This window comes from Galeopterus variegatus, unplaced genomic scaffold, assembly GCF_000696425.1.
Source record: "Galeopterus variegatus unplaced genomic scaffold, G_variegatus-3.0.2 Scaffold1570, whole genome shotgun sequence".
In the NCBI taxonomy this organism is placed as follows: Eukaryota; Metazoa; Chordata; class Mammalia; order Dermoptera; family Cynocephalidae; genus Galeopterus; species Galeopterus variegatus.
Genome location: NW_007727681.1, coordinates 223,047 through 244,024, shown reverse-complemented (window position 1 = coordinate 244,024; position 20,978 = coordinate 223,047). Strand labels below are relative to the sequence as shown.

At 39.2% G+C, this 20,978-nt stretch overlaps 2 protein-coding genes across 2 annotated transcripts in view; both read left to right on the top strand.

Annotated features, from left to right (window-relative positions):
* Positions 1–6,090, top strand: part of LOC103594502 — a 93,497-nt gene extending 87,407 nt beyond the window's left edge. The window contains exon 6 of the mRNA XM_008577727.1: positions 5,995–6,090. Within this exon, the coding sequence (XP_008575949.1) occupies positions 5,995–6,072 (78 nt within the window). The 3' untranslated portion in view covers positions 6,073–6,090. The remainder of the gene's footprint in view (positions 1–5,994) is intronic.
* Positions 1–11,495, top strand: part of GPR63 (G protein-coupled receptor 63) — a 60,078-nt gene extending 48,583 nt beyond the window's left edge. The window contains exon 2 of the mRNA XM_008577724.1: positions 5,995–11,495. Coding sequence (XP_008575946.1) covers positions 6,145–7,404 — 1,260 coding nt within the window. The 5' untranslated portion in view covers positions 5,995–6,144 and the 3' untranslated portion in view covers positions 7,405–11,495. The remainder of the gene's footprint in view (positions 1–5,994) is intronic.
* Positions 11,496–20,978: the final 9,483 nt, after the last annotated feature.

Here is a 20,978-nt window from a genome sequence, read left to right as displayed (position 1 = left end):
CCCCATTTCTGGATAGAAACATTGCCCATCGTCATTCCTGGCCTGCAGAGAATAACTGCTACTGATATCTTCAGGGATGCTGGTAGTCCTCTCAACCAATGTATTTCTCAACGCCTTGGTGAAGGCAGTGTTTTCTGGGTCCTCCCAGATGATGTAGTTGGAGATGGTTGAGCAGGTCGTATGTGATAAATCCAGCCCAGCATTCCAATCTGCCTAGGTCTTTGGATAGCTTCCTCTACATCAAGGAAGTTATGGCATCTCAATTTCATGTGGTGTAGGCCCCCTTTGGGACTAGGCGTCAGTCAACCAACTGAACCAGCTGGTAGAACCATTTTCAACTACAGGAGCTAACACACAGAATTCAGAATCTCTTTGCAATGTACTCATATCAATAAATTTGATTCGATCTGATATTACATTTCTTCTGATCTGACTCAACACCCTTGGATTCATTTCCATACATATTTCCTGGTTTTTGTCTACATATATTGGAAAAATCTTGCATTTCTTTCTATGTAAATAGTGAATCTTTCCAGGTCAGACTTTGTATCTCACCCTGTGGGTTCTGCTGAGACTTGAGTCTGGTTATAGGTGAAGAAGCAGTAGTGGTGATGGAGCAAAGTCCTTAGGAAGAGCAAAAATCCCTTGTAAGGAACTATCTTAGCTGAGGCCATTACTGATTCTTAAGCAAGGAGGAACTATTCCTCATTAGACAGGAGAGTAAAGGCTATTTCTATTGGCAAAGGAGACTCTTCAGAACAAGGTCTTCAGCTTAATCACAACCCTTGTATGTCCCCATCCCAATTTTCAGTTCCCTACTCCTTCCCAGTTAATGCCCTAAGTTTAACAGAAGAGACTCTGTAAGGTTGGAAATTCAATTTGCATTGTAATGTAGCCACCCACAGGATTAGACTTTGATTTAGTTTTGAGAAATGTCATCTCTAGGGCTATAAGATTTCTTTCAAAGCTGTTCTAGAAGCTTTATGGCCCTTCCCCTCATTCTTGAACTTAGAATATATAGTTCTCAGTTTACCTGTTTCTTTCCTCTAGAAATGTAAATTATGGGTCTCACCCCAGACTACAGAATCAGGAACTCAGGGGGCGGGGTCCAGGAGTCTATATAACAAGTGCTCCAGGTGACTATCATGTACTCTCAACTTTGAGAACCACTGATACATAGCAACACCTTCTAAATTCTTAGAGAAAAATATTATCAACTGAGAAATCTAAATCAAGGCAACTAATTTGGATAAGATAAAGACTTATTCAAACAAACAGGGACTCAAAATTTACCTCCCTTGCATTCTTCAAAAGCTATTGGACAGATTGTTCCTGTAATAGAAGGAAGTAAACAAAGAAAGTAGAGAAGTAGAAGACAAAGGACCTAGGAAATATGGAAACCAAGAACCCAAGGCAGAAAGGAGGATTTCCAGGATGGCAGTAAAGGGGTGTCCGTGCTGGCCCCTGTACAACAGACCCAGAAGGTCCTGTCTAGGAAGGGACAGGAGGACAAAAGAAATGACTCCAAGATAAAACTGTAGTTGATAAATTTGACCTTTAAAAACACTGCTAGGTATATAATCTATCTGGTGAACCAGGTGAAAAAAACTATTGATAGTTATTTTTTAAAATTGTAATAAATACGTAAATTATTAATTCTAGGAAACCCGAAATTTATACAAGAAAGGAAACTATTCTACTATTAGCTAATCAGTAAATATACAATTTCCATAAATACATTAATGTAAAGACTAACTTCTGCTGTAATTCAAATTTTTCAAATAAAGATTTTGGTAATTTTAAGGGAAGAGAAATAACTTGGAAGGGTTTATGACAGCTAAATCTTCGTTAATTTGAGAAAACCAGGAATTAATATACATAATTGATAAATCAAAAAGTAGCAATTTTTTCATATTTAGATAAATAAAGGATAAACACTTAAAAGAAAACCTTTAAAATAATTAAAGTGAGTACCTCTAAAACCAGGAATGGGATGGTGAAGGGTGGGTCAGGGTTTGATTGTTTATTATTTTAGAACTCATTTGCTTATTTTTTAAATTATGTGCATATATCATAAATAAGTATTAAAATGAGTCAAGAAAAAAATTCTCTGATCTCACAAAACAGTGTAAATTAATCTAATTTTCTGAACATTTATTGGGCTATGTGCAAAGCATAATAGTCATAGGGGACAATGAGATTAATAAAATCAGTTTCTCCCTTCTAGGTGAGTATACTCTTTTCAGACAATAAAACAAGTATCTATATGGCTACAGTAGCAGGTAAGACTAAGGGAAGAGGATCAAGAGAATATTACAGCCTCCACTGACCATCCCAGTCGCTGAAGCCCCGTTAACTGTGACATTCTGAAATACTGAAGCACTAAACACTCTACTAATACCATTAACCTAATAACCCCAACATTGTTTCTGTAGATGCTATAAGAGAAAAGAAAGAATCATAAATTCAATCAATTGTACCATATGTGACTTTTACATGTGCACTTATGTGTGGGGTGTGTGTATATACATATATGTGTGTATGTCTGAATATATCATATGCACACATTCATTCAAAAAAATAACTAAGTTTTTCTTGGAAAATGTAAGCATTTCCAATAAAAGGCAAATAAAGACTAGTCTAGATTAGATTTAATGTTAGGACTATTGTGTAAATGTTAGCAGCCTCAGCTAATTATCTACTGTTCTCATGCTGCTACTGTCCCATTTCCTTTGGAAATAAAAATTTTAAGTATAAAACTTTTATTTAGTCTTACATGATATTGGAAGATACTTCAGGTAACAATGGTATTTGGCGAGAAGTCCTGAGAGGAAAGAATCTTTTTTTTTTTTGGAAAGAATCTTTTAACGCTGTTACTGTGAACATTCAAAAGCACTGCTCTGGTTATTACACTTCTCAGTCCGGAAAGGAAGAAAGCCAGAATATGTACACTGTGGTGAGGCAGGAGTGCAATGCATGAAGAGCACTGTACAGATACCGGGGCAAAGGCATTGTGAAGTCTATGCATATATGTTCCCGAATGTTATAAATTGTAGTTCATTTCCTTAATGTAAACTACAAAATTGCTTTTGTTAATCCCTTTGTAGACTCTTTATATCTTGGGGAAATTGACAATGTATATTTAATAGGCACTGAAAAGCTGATTAGAAACTGTTCATGGGCTGGGTTTGACAGTGGGTGGATTTCAGTATTCGGGGTGGCTGGGCACCGAGCTGGCTTTTTTCTCAAGGTACCATCAAATGTTAGTATCTAGAATTTTTTCCTCTAGGACTGTTTAGTTTCTGGAAAAGATGAACTCTTCATTCTTCTGCATGGTTAGCGTATGCCTGCCTTCTGGCAGTCTGCGAACAGGGAGAAGAAAGGGGCTAGGTTCTCATGTTGGGAGTACTTTCACCCGGTCCCCATGCTTCAGCCAGCCCTAATATTTTTGAGTTAGGTGCTTGTCAGGTTCAGTTGTGCCGCAGACTTGGACTACTGGCATGGGTGTATGGGCTTTTATGTGGTTGCTCAGAGGAAAAGAGACCTGGGCGTGGAGTGGGGTTCTAGTGGCTCTGATTTGCGGTCAATTTTCCAGTTTTCAGCCCCACCCACACTTTCTGTGGTAACTAATATCCACAGTTTCCCTGGAGATCTACGGGTTTTTTAATTTCTTGAAAGCATATTTCCCTAGAAGTACTGAGGAGAAATTGTTCTCTGTTTTGCTTTATTAAGTCAGTGACCACACCACCATCTGCTGTTTACCTTAAAACAGTTTTTAAAAGAATTCCTTATGTACTGATATGTCTTTCATTTATACCTCTTGTCATTTGGGGTTTAAGCATTTTGTTAAAAATGATCCTACTGTCATTTCAGTGTCATTTTGAGATTCAGTATCTTGGTCACTCTGCTCTGCTTAACCAGATATCTAGGAACCATTTGTTCATCATTTTCTCTTTAGTGCCTGGCACATAGTAAGATCTAAAAGAAATATTTGATGAATGAATAACTGAATGAATTGAGTTAGAAGTTTTTATGGTGATGGAAGGCTTTGATGACAGAAAAGATGATATAACTATATATGCAGACATAACAACTTAAAACGCATCTTTTAAATTATGGTTTTGCTTTGGCTTCATTCCATTTTTTGTTTTGTTCTTCAACATGGTCAAGAAAACTTAAGTGTTTTAAAACGTGTACTAATACTTCAGAATGAATATATGTTTGTTTACTTGGACAAACACAGTTATTGCTGCTAAATTAGGCTTAAGATGTACCTTTGTCTATTTACAATTTTTCTCTAGAGTTAGACTTGTACTGAGGCTGATTTACATAGCAAGGGCACTCTGTATTCTTAATTATGTTTAGGGTAGCTCTAAAGAGGCTGGTAATGACGCCACTATTTCCTCCCCACTGGCTTCTTTGTGGATAATAAAGTGTGAGCATCACTGGCTTTAGTGTGGCATCTTATCAGGTGCGCTTTGCTTGCATTTCAAAATGAGTATGTGAAGATGGATAAAATCTAGTAGAGACACAGAAATTAAGCCATAAAAGTGAGAGAAGTAGTAACATTGATATTTTGAATCAACAGACCAGTATTCTCCTTATTTATAAAGTCAGCCCTGGACAAGATGGGGAATTGTAGAGAGATACAAGTATGGTGGAGAGCCCATGGTTTGGAGTGCTGGTTCTTAGATCTCACAAATGGAATGTCCCTACCCTTCATATCCCAAGAAATGAATAAATTAACTTTTGTCAATTACCTGTAAAAATAAAAGTGCAAATAATGAGCAAATAGCAATGCTGTTTTAAACTTCTGTGCACTTATTACTTTTTTGATCTTTAAATGATTTACTAAAGGAATCTACTCAGAAATTCAAAGAGAGTTCTTTCTGGCTAAAGAGGTTACCCCTCTAGTAAAGACCTACAGAAGGAAGAACCCACATCACAAAAGTGGGTTAATAAGATAGTAAACTAAGAAAGCCCCTTATGGAAAACTCTAGGGTTGCAGAAGTTGATAAGAAGTTGGAGGTAAGGGTAAGAGAAAGGTGATAAGAAAATGTTTGGAGCAAGATAATTAAATATCTTTGTAAGTTTTCTGGAATAGATTCTTCATACCTGAATATTTTTCTTGCCATCTCCTTTAATGTCCTCATGTCTATTATTTGGCTGACATTTTCTTTCAAGTTGCTAAAACAAGAGAAGGTTGGTTTTAGGGAGAAGAAATAGAGAAGATAGAAGTATAAGTATCAGAAAAGAAAAGATGAAAATGGGTGGGCTTGAGAGAGAAGAGAGAATATGAAAAGCAAAAAGAGCTTTAGAAAAAGAAAAGAAATTTTGAAAATATTACCAAGACTTTTTACTTAAAATTTTTCATTTCCTCTTGAGTGACTTCTCCAGTATTGTTGGTGGCAGATTTCTGGGAAGAAATCTTAAAAAATAAAAAAGAAGAAGAAAGCCAGGAAACTGTTTTAGACCTTCATTGAAAATAACCTAGTACCTACTCTTAAGGGTATTAGAAATAAAGTGTGTAATTAACAGGTGTTGAATAGGAAACCAAGTTTAGGGTTGTTTTCCATCCAGTTTTGTGCTAGTGTAAAAATGGAATAAGAACCTGTACCAAAGAGCTATTAAGTAAAATTAGTACTCTCAGGAGAACCAGATACTAAAATCTGTATTAATAGTGACTATAGAAAGACCAGGATGCTACTAGTAATTTAAAAAAAAAAAGTTAACAATAAGGTTATAACTTTTGTCTTTGGGGCAGTAATACGTTTTGAGATTCTTTTTATTTGCAATTAGTGTATGAATGTCATGAAATTTCTATCATGGTGACTAAAAATAAAACAACAGAACAACAGTATTTTAGTTCTGACTAGGTATTTTTAAAGGGTTAAAAAGAGCAAAATTGATCCTTCATGATGAAAGGTAAGAAGTCAAATGTTATTTACAAAGATCATTTCTCATTTACTTTTCCTATTTTCGGCTTGTTTTCAGGCAAATGGATTCCTGTGGGAGATGGAACTCTTTGTCCATTTTCCAGAATGTGTTTCCAAGCCTGTCAGTGGAACCTGACACAGCTGTTTTGTGTTGAAATGCTTGAAGGACACCTGCATCTCTGCCTGCATCTTCCATCTTACCAAAACCATGGCCTTCTCTGCGGTGTTGCCTGCGTCCCACACTGGGGCATCCAACACGACGTTTGTAGTCTATGAAAACACCTACATGAATATCACGGTCCCTCCGCCATTCCAGCATCCCGGCATCAGCCCACTGCTCAGATACAGTTTTGAAACCATGGCTCCCACTGGTTTGAGTTCCTCGACAGTGAATACTACAGCTGTGCCCCCAACACCAGCAGTTTTTAAGAGCCTAAACTTGCCTCTCCAGATCATCCTTTCTTCTATGATGATATTTATTATGTTTGTGTCTTTTCTTGGGAACTTCGTTGTTTGCCTCATGGTTTACCAAAAAGCTGCCATGCGGTCTGCAATTAACATCCTCCTTGCCAGCCTGGCTTTTGCAGACATGTTGCTTGCCGTGCTGAACATGCCCTTTGCCCTGGTAACTATTCTCACCACCAGATGGATTTTTGGGAAATTCTTCTGTAGGGTGTCTGCTATGTTTTTCTGGTTGTTTGTGATAGAGGGAGTAGCCATCCTGCTCATCATTAGCATCGATAGGTTCCTTATTATAGTCCAAAGGCAGGATAAGCTAAATCCATATAGGGCTAAGGTTCTGATTGTAGTTTCTTGGGCAGCTTCTTTTTGTGTAGCTTTTCCTTTGGCTGTAGGAAACCCTGACCTGCAGATCCCTTCCCGAGCCCCCCAGTGTGTGTTTGGGTACACAACCAATCCAGGTTACCAGGCTTATGTGATTTTGATTTCTCTCATTTCTTTCTTCATACCCTTCCTGGTAATACTGTATTCGTTTATGGGCATACTCAATACCCTTCGGCACAATGCCTTGAGGATTCATAGCTACCCCGAAGGTATATGCCTCAGCCAGGCCAGCAAACTGGGTCTCATGAGTCTACAGAGACCCTTCCAAATGAGCGTCGACATGGGCTTTAAAACACGTGCCTTCACGACCATTTTGATTCTCTTTGCCGTTTTCATTGTCTGCTGGGCCCCGTTCACCACTTACAGCCTTGTGGCAACGTTCAGTAAGCAGTTTTACTACAAGCACAACTTTTTCGAGATTAGCACCTGGCTGCTCTGGCTCTGCTACCTCAAGTCTGCCTTGAACCCACTGATCTACTATTGGAGGATTAAGAAATTCCATGACGCCTGCCTGGACATGATGCCTAAGTCCTTCAAGTTTTTGCCGCGGCTCCCTGGTCACACGAGGCGGCGGATACGCCCCAGTGCTGTCTACGTGTGTGGGGAACATCGGACGGTGGTGTGAATGTTGGAACTGTCAGACATTTGAGGTCACGATTGTTCTTTATTGACTGGATTTTGTTTCACATGGCTTCTCCACTTACACGTCATTGTTTTTTATAGGGGTCGTGTGTGTGTGTGTGTGTGTGTGTGCAGTGTAAAGAAAGAATGGTAATTAGTTATAATTCTGTTACCAAGGATACACAATAGGAAACTGACCACAAATGTTACCTTCAGGGTTCAAGAGAAATGCTTGATTTAGGGAGGGGAGATGGTCTTTGGGGATTTTTATTATTATTATTATTGATTTTGTTTTTGTAATAGAAATCAGGATTGTGCTTTACTGAGCCTGCAATTACATTGAATTGTAGGTGTTTTGTATGCTGCTAAGGTATACTTAGTGGAGTTTATCAGTTCTTTTTTCTGGAAGACACTGCTGCTTTTTTACTCTCACATTGGAGCCAAAACCCATACATCTCAGTTGATGAATATTTAGTTTTATTTAAAATAATAAAGGGGCTAGTGACATTTTAAAGGTCATTACTATTTACTTTTGTGCACTTTAAGAAACAATGTGCGAATTAATTCAGTCATACTTTTTGGAATTGTTTTTATACATGTGCTTTAGGGGATGTGCATTATCATCTTGAGGAAGATAGTTCTTTAAAAATTGTTTTATTTGCATGTACAGTTTTAAAGGAGAGAACATAAAAATGTAGAAATTTTTCTAAGCACAATAGTGACTCTTTGGAGCAACAGGGCAAAATTGAGGAGACAGCGCGCACTTGCAAATTTGAAAGGGGACTGCAGTGAGGGGGTGACTGGCACGGGCTGTGGCAGCTCCTTCCACTCAAGGATTCTAGCCAAGAATAGTAGGGAAAAAGGACCACCATTTATGGACACCTACCTTGTGCACTGTGTATCATTTTATCCTCATGGCATTCTGGGAGGTAGGTATTATTTTTTCCTTTTTACAGATGAGGAAAGAAAGTCTCAGGCACCTAAAATCCAGCCCAAGGTTAGTGGTAGAGCTGGGATCCAAAAATCTGTCAGAAACCTGAGACTGTGCTGTTCCACTGTGCCACGCGGACACCTCATTCACTTTAGATATTTTATAGTCAAGAGGGAACTCTGTGTATCCTTTAATTTTGGGGGACTAAAACCTTCTTTTTAAAAATAGCTTCAGTTTTTTATTAGCAAAAGAAATATGAAACCATTACAGAAAATCTGGATAATAGAAAAGAAAACATAAAATCACTTACAGCTTTAAAGGGGAACTTTAAAATCTTAGATAAATAAGTCTGTAAAGAAAATAAGGTGATATTTTGAGGTGCAAAACAAGTGACTAACAATTATTGAGAAGTTAGATACAGGTTTATGTACGTCTTGCCCCTACAGGTTTGGAGGTGTCCAGTCATCCAGCTGCATTGGTCCTAAAAGTTCTGGACAGAACAGCGTTGTTGCCCCAGTGCTTACCCTAGCAGAGCTGGAGTTTGTGAACATGCTCAGAGTTGTGTCTCCTACAGAGAAGGGAAGTGAAACTTTGGTCCGAGCCTAGAGCAAATTTTAATAGGGCAGGTCTGGGTTTCATTATTTTTCTCCTGCTGTCTGTCTGCCCCCAGGTGCATCCAGGGCCTTTGGTCAGCTTCTCTCTGTAAAATAGCACACAGGGATGGGACTGCAGGCGATAGCTATAAGGGCTGAAAAGGTAGCTTCTTGGCTACATCATGGGATAAATAGATGGGCAAGTTAACCATGGACTTATAGCATCTGTTCAGAATTTTAGTGCTTTATGAGCCAATGGAAAGAAATAAGCCTCTGTTTCTTCAGTTGTAAAACCAGAGAGTTGGATTAGATGAATCTCCAAGGTCCTGTCCACCTTTAATGTGCTTTCCTCTATGAGAGTATAAATTTTTGAAGAACCCAGCTGACTTCAGCATCACTCTTTGGTCTCCAGTATTACTTCTTTACATTTTATTCCATTAGTTGTTTCTTAAAATTGAATGTCTGAAGAGCTCATGGCACGGTTTCAAGAGTTAGGACATTGGAAGGTCGATGACATCCTGAAAGATGTAGGAAACCTTGCTCTTAAGGCAGTCGCAATGGTGTTGGGACTCATTGGTTAGTTAAAAAACTCTTGGGATTCAAGCATATTATTCAACATGTTTTGGGATCATCTTCAGATGATAGTCATCTACCTCTTTAGTTTCTAATTTATATTATTCACAGGTAAAATTTGTATTGTCCATAGATATCTTATAGGACGTAAACACTGTAGTAGATACTAGTAGCACATTGAAGTATATAATGCTCTTCATTTTCAATGTAAACTGGATTTCAAGCAGATAATAATAGGCTATTTGAGATTAGACTTTCTCTGAGAAAAGTCAGCATGATCTGTATTCATCTTCCATAGTGGTAAGTCTTGAGACTCCTTTTGTTTTCTTTGTTCTTGTTTTATTAGCAGTCTTTAGGTACTTTTATGCTGCTTAGTAGGCAGTGTCTCATTTGGCGAGAGCTCTGGAGTGCCTGCTGAGATGCTTGGTGTTGGAGAAAGAAGACTGTGAGAGGCCTTTGTGAGGACTCAGCAACAACACTGAATAGCAGTTCTCTTTACACTGGATAATCTTGATCAGATGACAGTTTACAAATCACTTTGAACATTTTTATTATGTATGCATTCTGAAAGCTTTAAAAAAACGTACTATGGTGCACCTTTGAGAAATTTAGGTGCAGAATTGTATGTTGCCTATTTCCCTATATTTTCTTGAGGGGAAAAATACCACTACTAATATCACTGCTGACTGACATAATTTGACTTTGTTTTTTGTTTGTTTGTTTTTCTTTCTGGCTAATAAGTAAGAAGCATGAACAAGATAATGAAATACTTGTGGTCAGAAGAGTCAACAGAAATCCAAAATAGTCTGGAACAGTGATATTTAAACTTTAATATGTGTTTTTAAGTATCCCCAGGGGAGTGTTAACAATACAGATTCCTGGGTCTCCCAGAGGGTCTGCAGTTGGGCCCAGGAATGTATATTTTTATTTTTTTGAGCAACCTACATGATTCTGGTTCAGGTGGTCCCTGGCATACACTTCAAGAAACACCGCTGTAGAAAATATATCCATTTAAATATTGTCTGTTCTATTCCAAAACATTTTGTTTTGTGTTGGAAGCCATCATCTCCTGGGCATGGGTAATCCACATTGAGAGGTAAATCTGCATATCATTGGGCCTAATTTGCTGCCACCTGTGTTAGTGCTGGATCTCACTGGTTTTTACTTTACTTTCTTTCAACTGGCAAAATTCTGATAAACCCTATAGTTTCACGCTAGAGCAAAAAATGTGATTTAATAACTGAAATTCTTGACTTTCCAGAGTCTAATTACTCCAATATTTTCTTTTCTCCTGGAGAGATGTCTTTATGGTATGTTATTTCCTGAAGAGTATGAGGGAAATGTAAAGATTCATCTAATTCCTGTTACTCTGCTTATGCCAGTTGTGTTCAATGGAAGCATGAAGTAAAATAAAGTACCTTTTTAACCTATGCATTTCTGTTGCTGACGAAGACAATTTTTTCTTGATTTTTGCTTTTGTTTACATGGAAATATTTATGTATATATCACAGAAAAAGTTTCACTTGCTTGACATTTTATTTTAACATGATATTTAGTTTAAGTTTAAAGAATGCTAAATTCAAATTTATTTTTGCAACTATAGTCCCACTAAACTGCCTTCATGGAAAACGCAGTTTTCATAATAATAAATAAAATAAATACCAAAGCACACATTTGTTATTGCAGGTAAATCATAATAAATTTCCTAGATGTATATTAGTAGTAGTCCTTTGTAATTAAAATCAGTTTATTTTACAAGAGTATTGACCTGTATGAAAAAAAAAACCTTGGATTTTGAGTTATAATATTTAAATATCAAGAAATATGTTATTTGTGGATATTCTTATTACAAACAAAAAAAGAGCTCCCAGTAAGAAAATGAATAAATGTTTAACATTTCTAAAGTGGATTTTTTTAAAAGGACTACTTTATCTTATCTTAGAGAAGTTGTCATGAATAATACTTTCTGTTAAATTAAAATCTGAGTTTAGTTTCAAATCCTGCTTCCTTTGGGTGCTTATTTTCAAATTAGCTCTCAAAGCCTGTGTGCATATAATTATATTCTAGTTTTAGAAATTCTCAAAGTAGTTCAGGATAAAATGAAACTTGACAAAAAACTATTAGTATTAAGAAACAGTTTTAAGAAATCTTATCAAGGAGAGTTATGAGAATTTTACTACTGAGTCATTTAAAATTAGATTGTCTGTTGGTAAATCAGTGACAATGTCTGCTTTTATTTTGATGACAAGATTTCATACCGCAATTCCATTTCTAAAATCCACTTATAAATCCACGTGAAGCATCGTTTATTTGTACATAAATGTTTCAATTTTGTGCCAATTAGACAAGAGGGTTTTATATTTTTCTTCTTTTTCACACATGCAGTAGCTAAATATATTTCTTCTTTTTAAGTTACAAAAGGAGGTTGATTTATAAAAGAAGATTGTCAATGAATCTACATTCGGTGTTTTCTTATGAAATGGAAAGGTAAGGAAGGTAAGGAAGACATAGCAAAATAAAGCAACATGTTGAATTAAATGCAGATTCACATCTATTATGAAGATAATAAACCCTTATGGAGCAATTTCTACCTTGACTATCAAGACACAGTCAATAAGATTTAATGCAAAAAGAAAAAATAAAAATTTCATGGCTGTATCAGTGAGCTTTTAACCAGAGAAGCAGAACTAGTAAGAGATATTTATTAAGAGATCTATTGCAAGGTATTAGCTTACATGATTGTAGGGCTGGCTAAGTAAGTCTGAAATCTGATGGGCAGACCTTCAGGAAGAGGACACTGGAGCTCTCAGGCACAGACTGAAGCTGCTGGCCTCAGGTGAAATTTTTTCTGCCTCAGGGAAGCCTCAGCTATGCTTTTTGGACCTTTCCACTGATTGAGTCAGGACCACCCAGATTGTCTAATAATGTGGACTGATTATAGAATTTAATCCCGTCTACAAAATACCTTCACAGCATCATTTAGATTAATATTTGATGGAATGATTGGGGCACCTGCCTAATCCTGAGAAGTGGTTCCCCCACTGGACTGTGAGCTCCTTGAGCCAGTGAGCAGTGTTGCTCACTGCTACATTCTTGTGTTGACTTCAGTGCTGGTCCATAACAGGCACACAATACTGTTAGACTTTTTTTTTGTAACAATGGCTGAAGAGGAGAAGACCAACATTTGGGTGTTCAGAAGAGATTGGTGTTTGGGGATCAGAATGGTGTTGGTTTGTTCATATGTAAACAAACCCAGTGGGACTTTTCTGAGTGTCATTAATCCATCTGTACTATATATAAATATGGCAACAACCCACCAATTTGGAATTTGTGATTAGTAAGCACTGGTTTATATAAGATTAATCTATCTAAATAATGTTGATTAACTAATTAATAAATATAAATGATATTGGAGAGTATTTGACTGTGAAAGACAACAAATCAGATAAGCCCAGAGTGCCAAGCTGGGAGTCAGGAGCCCTGGGGTCCTTGTTTCAGCTTTGAAACTCCAGCTGCATCACTAGAACTCTTTCAGCCTGTGATAAAGTGGCAGTATTTTAAGATGCCCATGAACTCATGATTAGTATGTAATTAGAATTGCTTAATCAATTGAATCATTTGTATATGTATATAAAAAAAACTGTACCAAAAACTGTTACTGTAATATTTTATTGCATAGTTTTAAAAATAATGAAACAATATTTTTAATTATGTAATTTATCTTATTGACTATCTGTTCTGTGGCAGTATGTTCATTAGAGGTTGTCAAGTACGTTATACCCTAATAAACAGGTGAGGGAATAGTATAAGTGCAATTAAATGACTTGCCCAAATTCTTGCATTAGTTAGGAGGCAGAACTGGGATACAAACCAGACTGAGCAGCTCCCAACTTTAGAGCTCCTTCAAACTCACCTTCCTCAGTGAGATTTTACCAGAGGGAGAAGGGCTGAAGAGTGAGGTTGCAAGGTTTGGAAAAACCAATAATCAAGTAAGCAAAGGCCAAATGATTCTGGAAAGTATCTTAATCTGATAAGTACGTTTTTATTAGTAGAAACAAGAATAATCGAATTTTTTATAACATTTTTAAGAAAATAATTTTTATGGGTTCATCACCCAAGCTTAACCACTAAAAAAATGCTGAGCTCATGGAGAAAGGACTATTGGCAGGCTATTGTGATAAGGCCAGCAGTTTGACATCTGCTGTAGACTGGATGTGCCCCCCCTGCCCTGCCCCTTCATTGAAGCTTAGTCCCTGCTGTAACTGTTGAGGGTGGGGAATCCTGTTATGGTAATTGAAAGATGGAGCCTTGAACAGGTGATTAGATTGTAGAACCATGCTCTAATTAATGGATTAAAAATGGAGGGCAGGGGTGTGGTTCTGAGGGCTTTAAAAGTACAGCACGTGAGAGGTTGGTCTGTCTGTCTGTCTATCTCTCTCTGCTCCACCATTTCACAATGTGATACCCTGCCATCACTGTCATCACCACCAAGGCCTTCACCAAATGTGTTCCCTGGACTTTGGACTACCCAGGCTCAGAAACTGTCAGCAATAAATTTCATTTTCTTATAAATTACCCAGTTCCGGGTATTTTGTTATAAGCAAAAGAAACGGACTAATACAACCTCCTCAGGCTGGACTTAAACTTCTGAGGTGACCTAAGCTGGGCCTCCACACACCCCTGCTCTGGGAAGTATTGCTGTCACTTTTGTCCCTCTGGATTTCTGCTGGAGGAACTTCACCTTCATGGATGCTGGGGACTCCTTGGGAAGCTGTCGGTAGCCAGGGATTCCTTTCTGCTCTCACCTCCTCTTCCTGGACTTATTTGATTAGCAAGGTAACTGCCAATGGCACAGAAGACATTTCTCTCGACAGGAAGAAAGATGGATTTTTCTTGTACAACTTCTCCAAAGGTATTTATAGTCTTCAAAGCTGTGATTAACTTAGACTGCGAGACATCACAATATCTTACGTGAATCTGTGTGAAGGCTACAATTGCCAAGCAACGGATTCTATTCTCTCTCTCTCGAGGGCAAAAGGCTTCTCATGAAAGCAAATACATAGTAAAAGAAGATGCACACTGAAGGGGAATAAGAAATGCAATCTGACAGAGATGTGATGACAACCAAAAAAGAAAGATATCAGATAGATCTTCATTTCTAGCTCCGCCCTTCCCACATTTCTCTCCCACTAGAGACTCAGCTCCCTCAGGGCAAAGCTCTCTGCTTGTGTATTGTTTCCCCAGCACCTGCCATGGTGGCTCACAGAGAGCACTAGTCCCCAAGTCTCAAAATAGACGTTTTGATAATAGAATCTTGGTGGTAGAAATCCTAATGGACTTAACCAAACCAAATAGGTTCTAAGTAGCAAGAGCTGAGATCAGTGCCCAGGTCATCAGTCTCCAAGTCCAGTGACTTATCCACTGTACTGACTTGCTTCCTGCTTTAAGGGAGGACATAATCTGGGGGACTGCTGACACCATATCTAGAATGTTTGGGGGATGAGTATATAGAGTGGATGGAGTTGTAAAATTTTTATTTGCTAAACCTGGCAGCCCCAAGGGTAGTGTACATGAGTATGTATATGTTTTTTGACCCTATGATTTTCAATTCATATCATGGAGGATGTCCTCCTTCCACTTATTTGTAAGGGTGATCTGTGACTATATCTTGTAGTCTTGACTAAATATGCTGGGGTTCGGCTCCTTAAAAGGTAGAGCAAGGACAGGGTTCATGATGTAGCTCAAGAATGCAGATGCAGATGGACTGATAACACCAGCATGGGGAGGTGTGTTTCTGTTACTGTTTTGTGTAATCTCAGTGTGTTGATAAATGAATGACAATGGTGATATGGACAAGACGTATTCAATATCCACCTCCATCATGGAGATTTTCATTGGGAAAAGTTTTTTATTGATGGAATTGGACATCTATATGTCGAATGCCATTTTGAACACTTGCAACAGATCTTCAGAGTTTAAATCACTTTCACCATAGTTTTGGCAGGACTGTGAATATATTTTTTTCAGCTGTTCTTCCTGATGGAAACTATAAATAGCTTTGGGGAAGTATATAATTATCCCAAAGTAAAAAGCTAAAGATAAAAAGCTGCTTGAGATTTTAAAGGAACATTTAATAGTTATTATTACATAACATTTATTAAGTATGCTCACTGTGCTCATTGTCTTTGCCAGGAAGAAACTGGGAATAAAAAGTCAATCCAAGATGTGACAAATAGACAAAAAAGGTACATTAACATGGTGCCAGAACAAAAGGTTGGCTTAATAAAAAAAGAAAACTTAGAAGAACAAAAAAGGCAGCTAAATCAGCCTCCGTATTGAAGTGAAGATAACCTATATTTAGTAACAAATCTTTAAAGCACTGGCAGTTTGAAACAAAGACGGATAGTCACATAAAAACAGAAAACGTGGCCTGTGCCTGGGGTGGGCACTACTGTGTTTTTGGCAACTAGCTCTGACTTTTACATCTAAAAGGCATTTACTTACTCTGCTCAATGAATAAGTATTAAAATATTTAAATACTAAATAAAGGTTCAGTGTTGGCTGAAGCAAGGTAAATGTTATAAATAATGATTTCAGTTTTCAGCTCCTGGCTAAGACTGTTCTTGCTGTTTAAAGCCTGTAAAAAGTCCACAACCAAATATTCATATTAATGGCAGCCATCATTTATTTGATACCTGATACATGATGCAAATACTATATCTATATAAATATATAATCTCCAATTCTTATACAAATCTGGGAGATAGATATTATCATTCTATTTTATAAATCCTTTAAGGCTCCAAGTGGTTAACTGAATTTTAACAGACCATAAGACTCATAAAGTAGAGATACAAGAATTCAAACCTACATCTGTGTAGACATCGAAGCTCACATTTTTTTACATTGCAGGACTGTCTATCCAACCTCTTAGTGCTTTCTTTTTTCCTTCACCTATTTTGGCCTCATTTGTGAAGGATTTTCCTTTAGAATATGATCGTCCCACTTCACCTAGCTTGGACCTCTGGACTCATCCTGTTGCCTCTGGTCCCGCCCTAAGCTTGTCCTCAACTCTTCCCTGGTCTCCTGGCCTTAAGCTTTGGTGGCCTGTCTGCATTATTTATCACTTCTTCATCCTGGTATATACTACGTTCAGCATTGCTAGCACAACTCAGTGCTGGTAATTTGCGTAGATGCCACCCAACAGGTTCTGACATAGATAAAACATTAATATCTACATTGTAGCCTAAAGGCGTGTGTTTCTCACCTGTAAGCGAGAGGCACAGGAAATAAATTTAAGATCCTTATTAAGCGTTATTGGCCCTTGTATCCTCAGAGAACTCCTGAATATAGGGCAGAAATCTAGGCAGGCCAGCCACAGCTCCTGGAGGCCAGAGTAACAGAAGACTTTTAAGATCTAAATAATCCAAACAATGGTTGTTTCTTTGTGCTGGGGTTCTTTCTGGGAAGGTATTCAGACATGGTGACCACTAGAAAGGTAGGAAAGATTTTGGTATGGAGGAGAGACTTGGGCAGGCGAAGTTTCTACTTAGTCCTTTAACTTAAGGCCACGTACCTCCTTCCTCAGGAGTACTAGCTTGGCTGAGGGACCAAGAAGGACCTGGAGTCTGCAGCTCGTAAAGTCCCAATTCTCAGAAGAAGGTCCGCATGGGAATTGCCCACTTCTGCAGCCTGGGTGCTCATTTGGGTGCTTTCAATATAATCTCAGAAGGGGCTGACTAACAGTGATACTGTGGAAATCAGAAGAGTTAGGATAACACTGGAGTGAAAACAGCAGTTCCTTCCCATTACCCATAGCAGTACACTCAGCAATCACCAGTTTGTGAAAAAAATTAAAATCTGAGGCATGGGATATGGTGAAGACTAGGATGTGGAGTGTGAAAACACTATCTGTGTGTGGAAGGTTGTAATAGAGGTTTTCAAATGCTGCTTAAACCTACTTTGGGGAACCTGGTTAGAGACTGGTTCATTGCCTTTCTTGAGCAGCTGATTAAGTCCACACACCCAACCACCTCCACTACTGGGTTTTTATTCCCTGGGTCACTAATCCACCCCATCTACCCTAATCACTCCAGGGCCAGATACCAGACAACCAGGGACAGCCCTGATGCTCCAGAGCTCCATAAATTTATTCAAACTAGCAATCCTAAATCTGCTTACCCTGCCCTACCCCTCCCTTCAAAAGAAACCACAATAAAGGCTTTGGTCCCCAGAGCCCCACCTCCACCTTGTGACATACCCATGTGATTCCTTGTGTGGCCCTGTGGCATGACGTTCTCTGTCTCTTGGGAACTGTCAGTAGAATAAACTATTTTTAATGGCAGTAATCCCCTGATCTGTTGGCCTAACCACACCTAAAATCTATTAAAGCACAGGTGCAGATCAAGGTTAGATAAAAGAAGTTGGAAAATGACCCAACCCTGAGGAATGGGATTTGCAAGAACAAGGCCAGTGGGTAAAGTTAATGGGGTGCAGAACTGGCTATCACAGGTGGGAGCTGAAGTTGTCTGGATTTGCACAGTTCCTTTACACCTTCTGGCCTCCTTCTATTGTCACCTGAGGAAAATGGGCCTTTGCTGCCCTGTCATCTTCTCTGCCTTGCTCTATACCACATGCTCTGGTTGTCTTCATGTTCTGCAACCCAACTCCCTCACGGGCCTCCTGACTCAAAACAAACCTCATCTCTTACTCTCTTGTGAATGACTTCCTCCATTGACCCTGACTTTTGGGGATGCTTTCTAGCAGTTAGTTTTGCACAATTAAAATTCTCTCTAGCTATGCTCCCTCAGGCCACTAGAGCAATCTTCTCCCCTGGTCTAACCATAACTCTGGGTGGTAATACCCTGGCCCCACAAATGTAACATGAACATCAACCTGTATATTTATGAAAATGGTGCTAGCTTTTGTGACAACAAATCCCTCAGATCAGTAGCTTAATGCAAGAATAGTTCATTTCTTTTTCATGTAAGAATCCAATTCAGATGTTCCTGGTTACCTCCAAGCAATCATTCAGGAATCCAGGATGATGGAAGCGCTACTGTCTTCAGCATGTGGATTCCAATGTGCCAATATCCAGCCAGTAGACTGGATATAAAGATACCATGCTTGCTTGACACCTGGAAGATTTTCATGGGCTAAACCTGGAAGTGGCATTTATTACTTTCACAAATATTCCAGTGGAAAGAATTTGGCGACATGGACACATCTGCCTGCAATGGAGACTGAAAATGTGGTCTAGCTGGAAGGGGAAATGGGTTTTAGTGAAAATAGAATGTTTTCTATCACAGTAGAGCCAACATTAATCCCTTTGTTTCTGGCCACAGTGTCCCAAAGAGAGGAAACCTCCACCTGAGACTGTGGCCCCAGCTTCCCGTTTAATACCCTGCCAGAAGATTTCCCCCAACACAGTCTAGTCCTTATAACTTCCTTATGCCATTGATAAGCTCTGTATCCCAGGCTGTGAAATTTATGGCTGAGGCAGAATGAATAATGATTTTGATATACTGGTTGAGAAGGGAGACAAATAATTGAACAATCCCACACTCTTGACCCACTAGACTCCTCTTGGATCACCATGCAGGAGTACTCAAAGTATGTCAGGCCTTGTCAGGCCATGATGGCCTGGCAGCAGGCACCTCCACCACCATCCACCACCTCTACTGAGGCATCAGCCAGTGTGTTGCTGTGTCTAAAAGTTCCGGTTGCTGGCAGAGGTTTTATCCAGGTGCAATGAGAACCAGAGTGTCTGACACCAGGCAGGCTTTCTGGACACTTCTGTGATTTATTACTCTAGGACACAAAGTCAGTTGTCTACACATAGGTCAATTGACCAGCCAACCATATCTTCTCATTGGATGGCGGCTGGAGATAAGCCATGTGCGTGAGGAAGTTTGTGCTGCTGTCGCCATGTGAAAGTGCAACCGTAGGTACGTTTCCAGTTGTACCCCGTGGAAACCAGCTGCTTCCATATCCCCTCTGTCTGCTCGAGCTGCCTTTACCTCATGATTTGTAGATGCTACAGCCTGCTATAGTAAGAACAACTTCTAGTTTTCCTCCTCTCTCTTCCTCTAGATCATTCTTCTCTGCTATCTTACTCCCTCTTCTGTCTATTCCAAGAAGCTAGTGGACAGTGGGTGCTCATGGGCCTGAGGTGGGCTGCGCACAGCCCCACAGAATGGTAGTTGTAGAAAATCCTGTCCTCCAGGTCCTGGTACGTAGGCCCAGCTGCGGAGTTGCCCCAGTCTTGTCCAAGCCTGAGTAGATACCACAGATTACCACTGATGGATGGACACTGGGGCAGGGTTTCTGACGCATGAATATCTGGGGAGAGGATCACATGGAACTGGTGCTGGAGGTCAACCCCGAAAAGCCAGCATTCCATATGAAAGTACATCTTAAACATTCACACGTCTCATGACCCTTACATTTTTGATGACTCATGAATGAGATTCTCCCCACTTCTGAGCTCATTTCTTAAATCTTGACATAAGTGTTCACTTTGCACCCAGGATCTGATGCTTGGTTCTAAATTCCTGTTGTATTTCCTTGATTGTAATTCAAATTATACCCGTGAAAGTGTGGCTGCAAGCTTCCTGGGAAAATATTTTACCTGGCCCAAGATTTCTCTAATATTCTTGAAGCCCACCCAGGCCTTAATTGCCGCTCTCATACACAGGCTTCCTGGGCTTCAGGACCTGGGGTTGGTCAGAATGATGCCAGAGAAGAGGATCTGGGGAGACCTAATAGGCGGCCTTAACCGACCCCGTCCTTTTATCAGGTTCTTGACTCTGTCACAGGGAAGAATTCAAGAGCAGAGTCACGGTAGAAAGTGAGGACAGGTTTAATGTAATGAATAAGAGATACAAATTTCAGAGAGAGAGAGAGAGAGAGAGAGAGAGAGAGAGTGTGGCCAAGCTCCAGAGACTGAGCAGGGCCCACACCAAGTTTAAAACAAAAGTAAGAAATACCCACTTAAAGTTTAGTACAGAGTGCAGGCTGGCTCAAGAGAGTGAGCCGCCACTTACTGAAAGTAAGTTTGATACAAAAGAAAACATGGGAAGTGCAGGATGGCCCCAGGAAAGTGAACAATTGCAGCAAATTTAATACAAAAGTAAGAAATACACATTTACAAAGTGCATGCTGGCCCCAGGGTGAATGGCAGCCTGCTAAAGACAAGTCTGATACAGAAAGAAAGAAATACACACTTGAGGTGAAGTGCGGGCTGGCCTCAGGAGAGTGGGCAACAGCCCGCCTTCTACTGGGATTCGACTTTTATAGGTTTGCAATCCAATATACTCATGGGTTCAAAGGATAAACTCCACTTTTCTGAGCATGCTTGGCTATTAGGTTTATATAACCCCTCTCTACTGAGCATGCCCAGCCACTGAATTTGCATTAGGCAGTCCCCAAAGATCTTAAATTTCCCTGTGTTTGTGGCAAAAACTGTGTTTGTACCAAAGA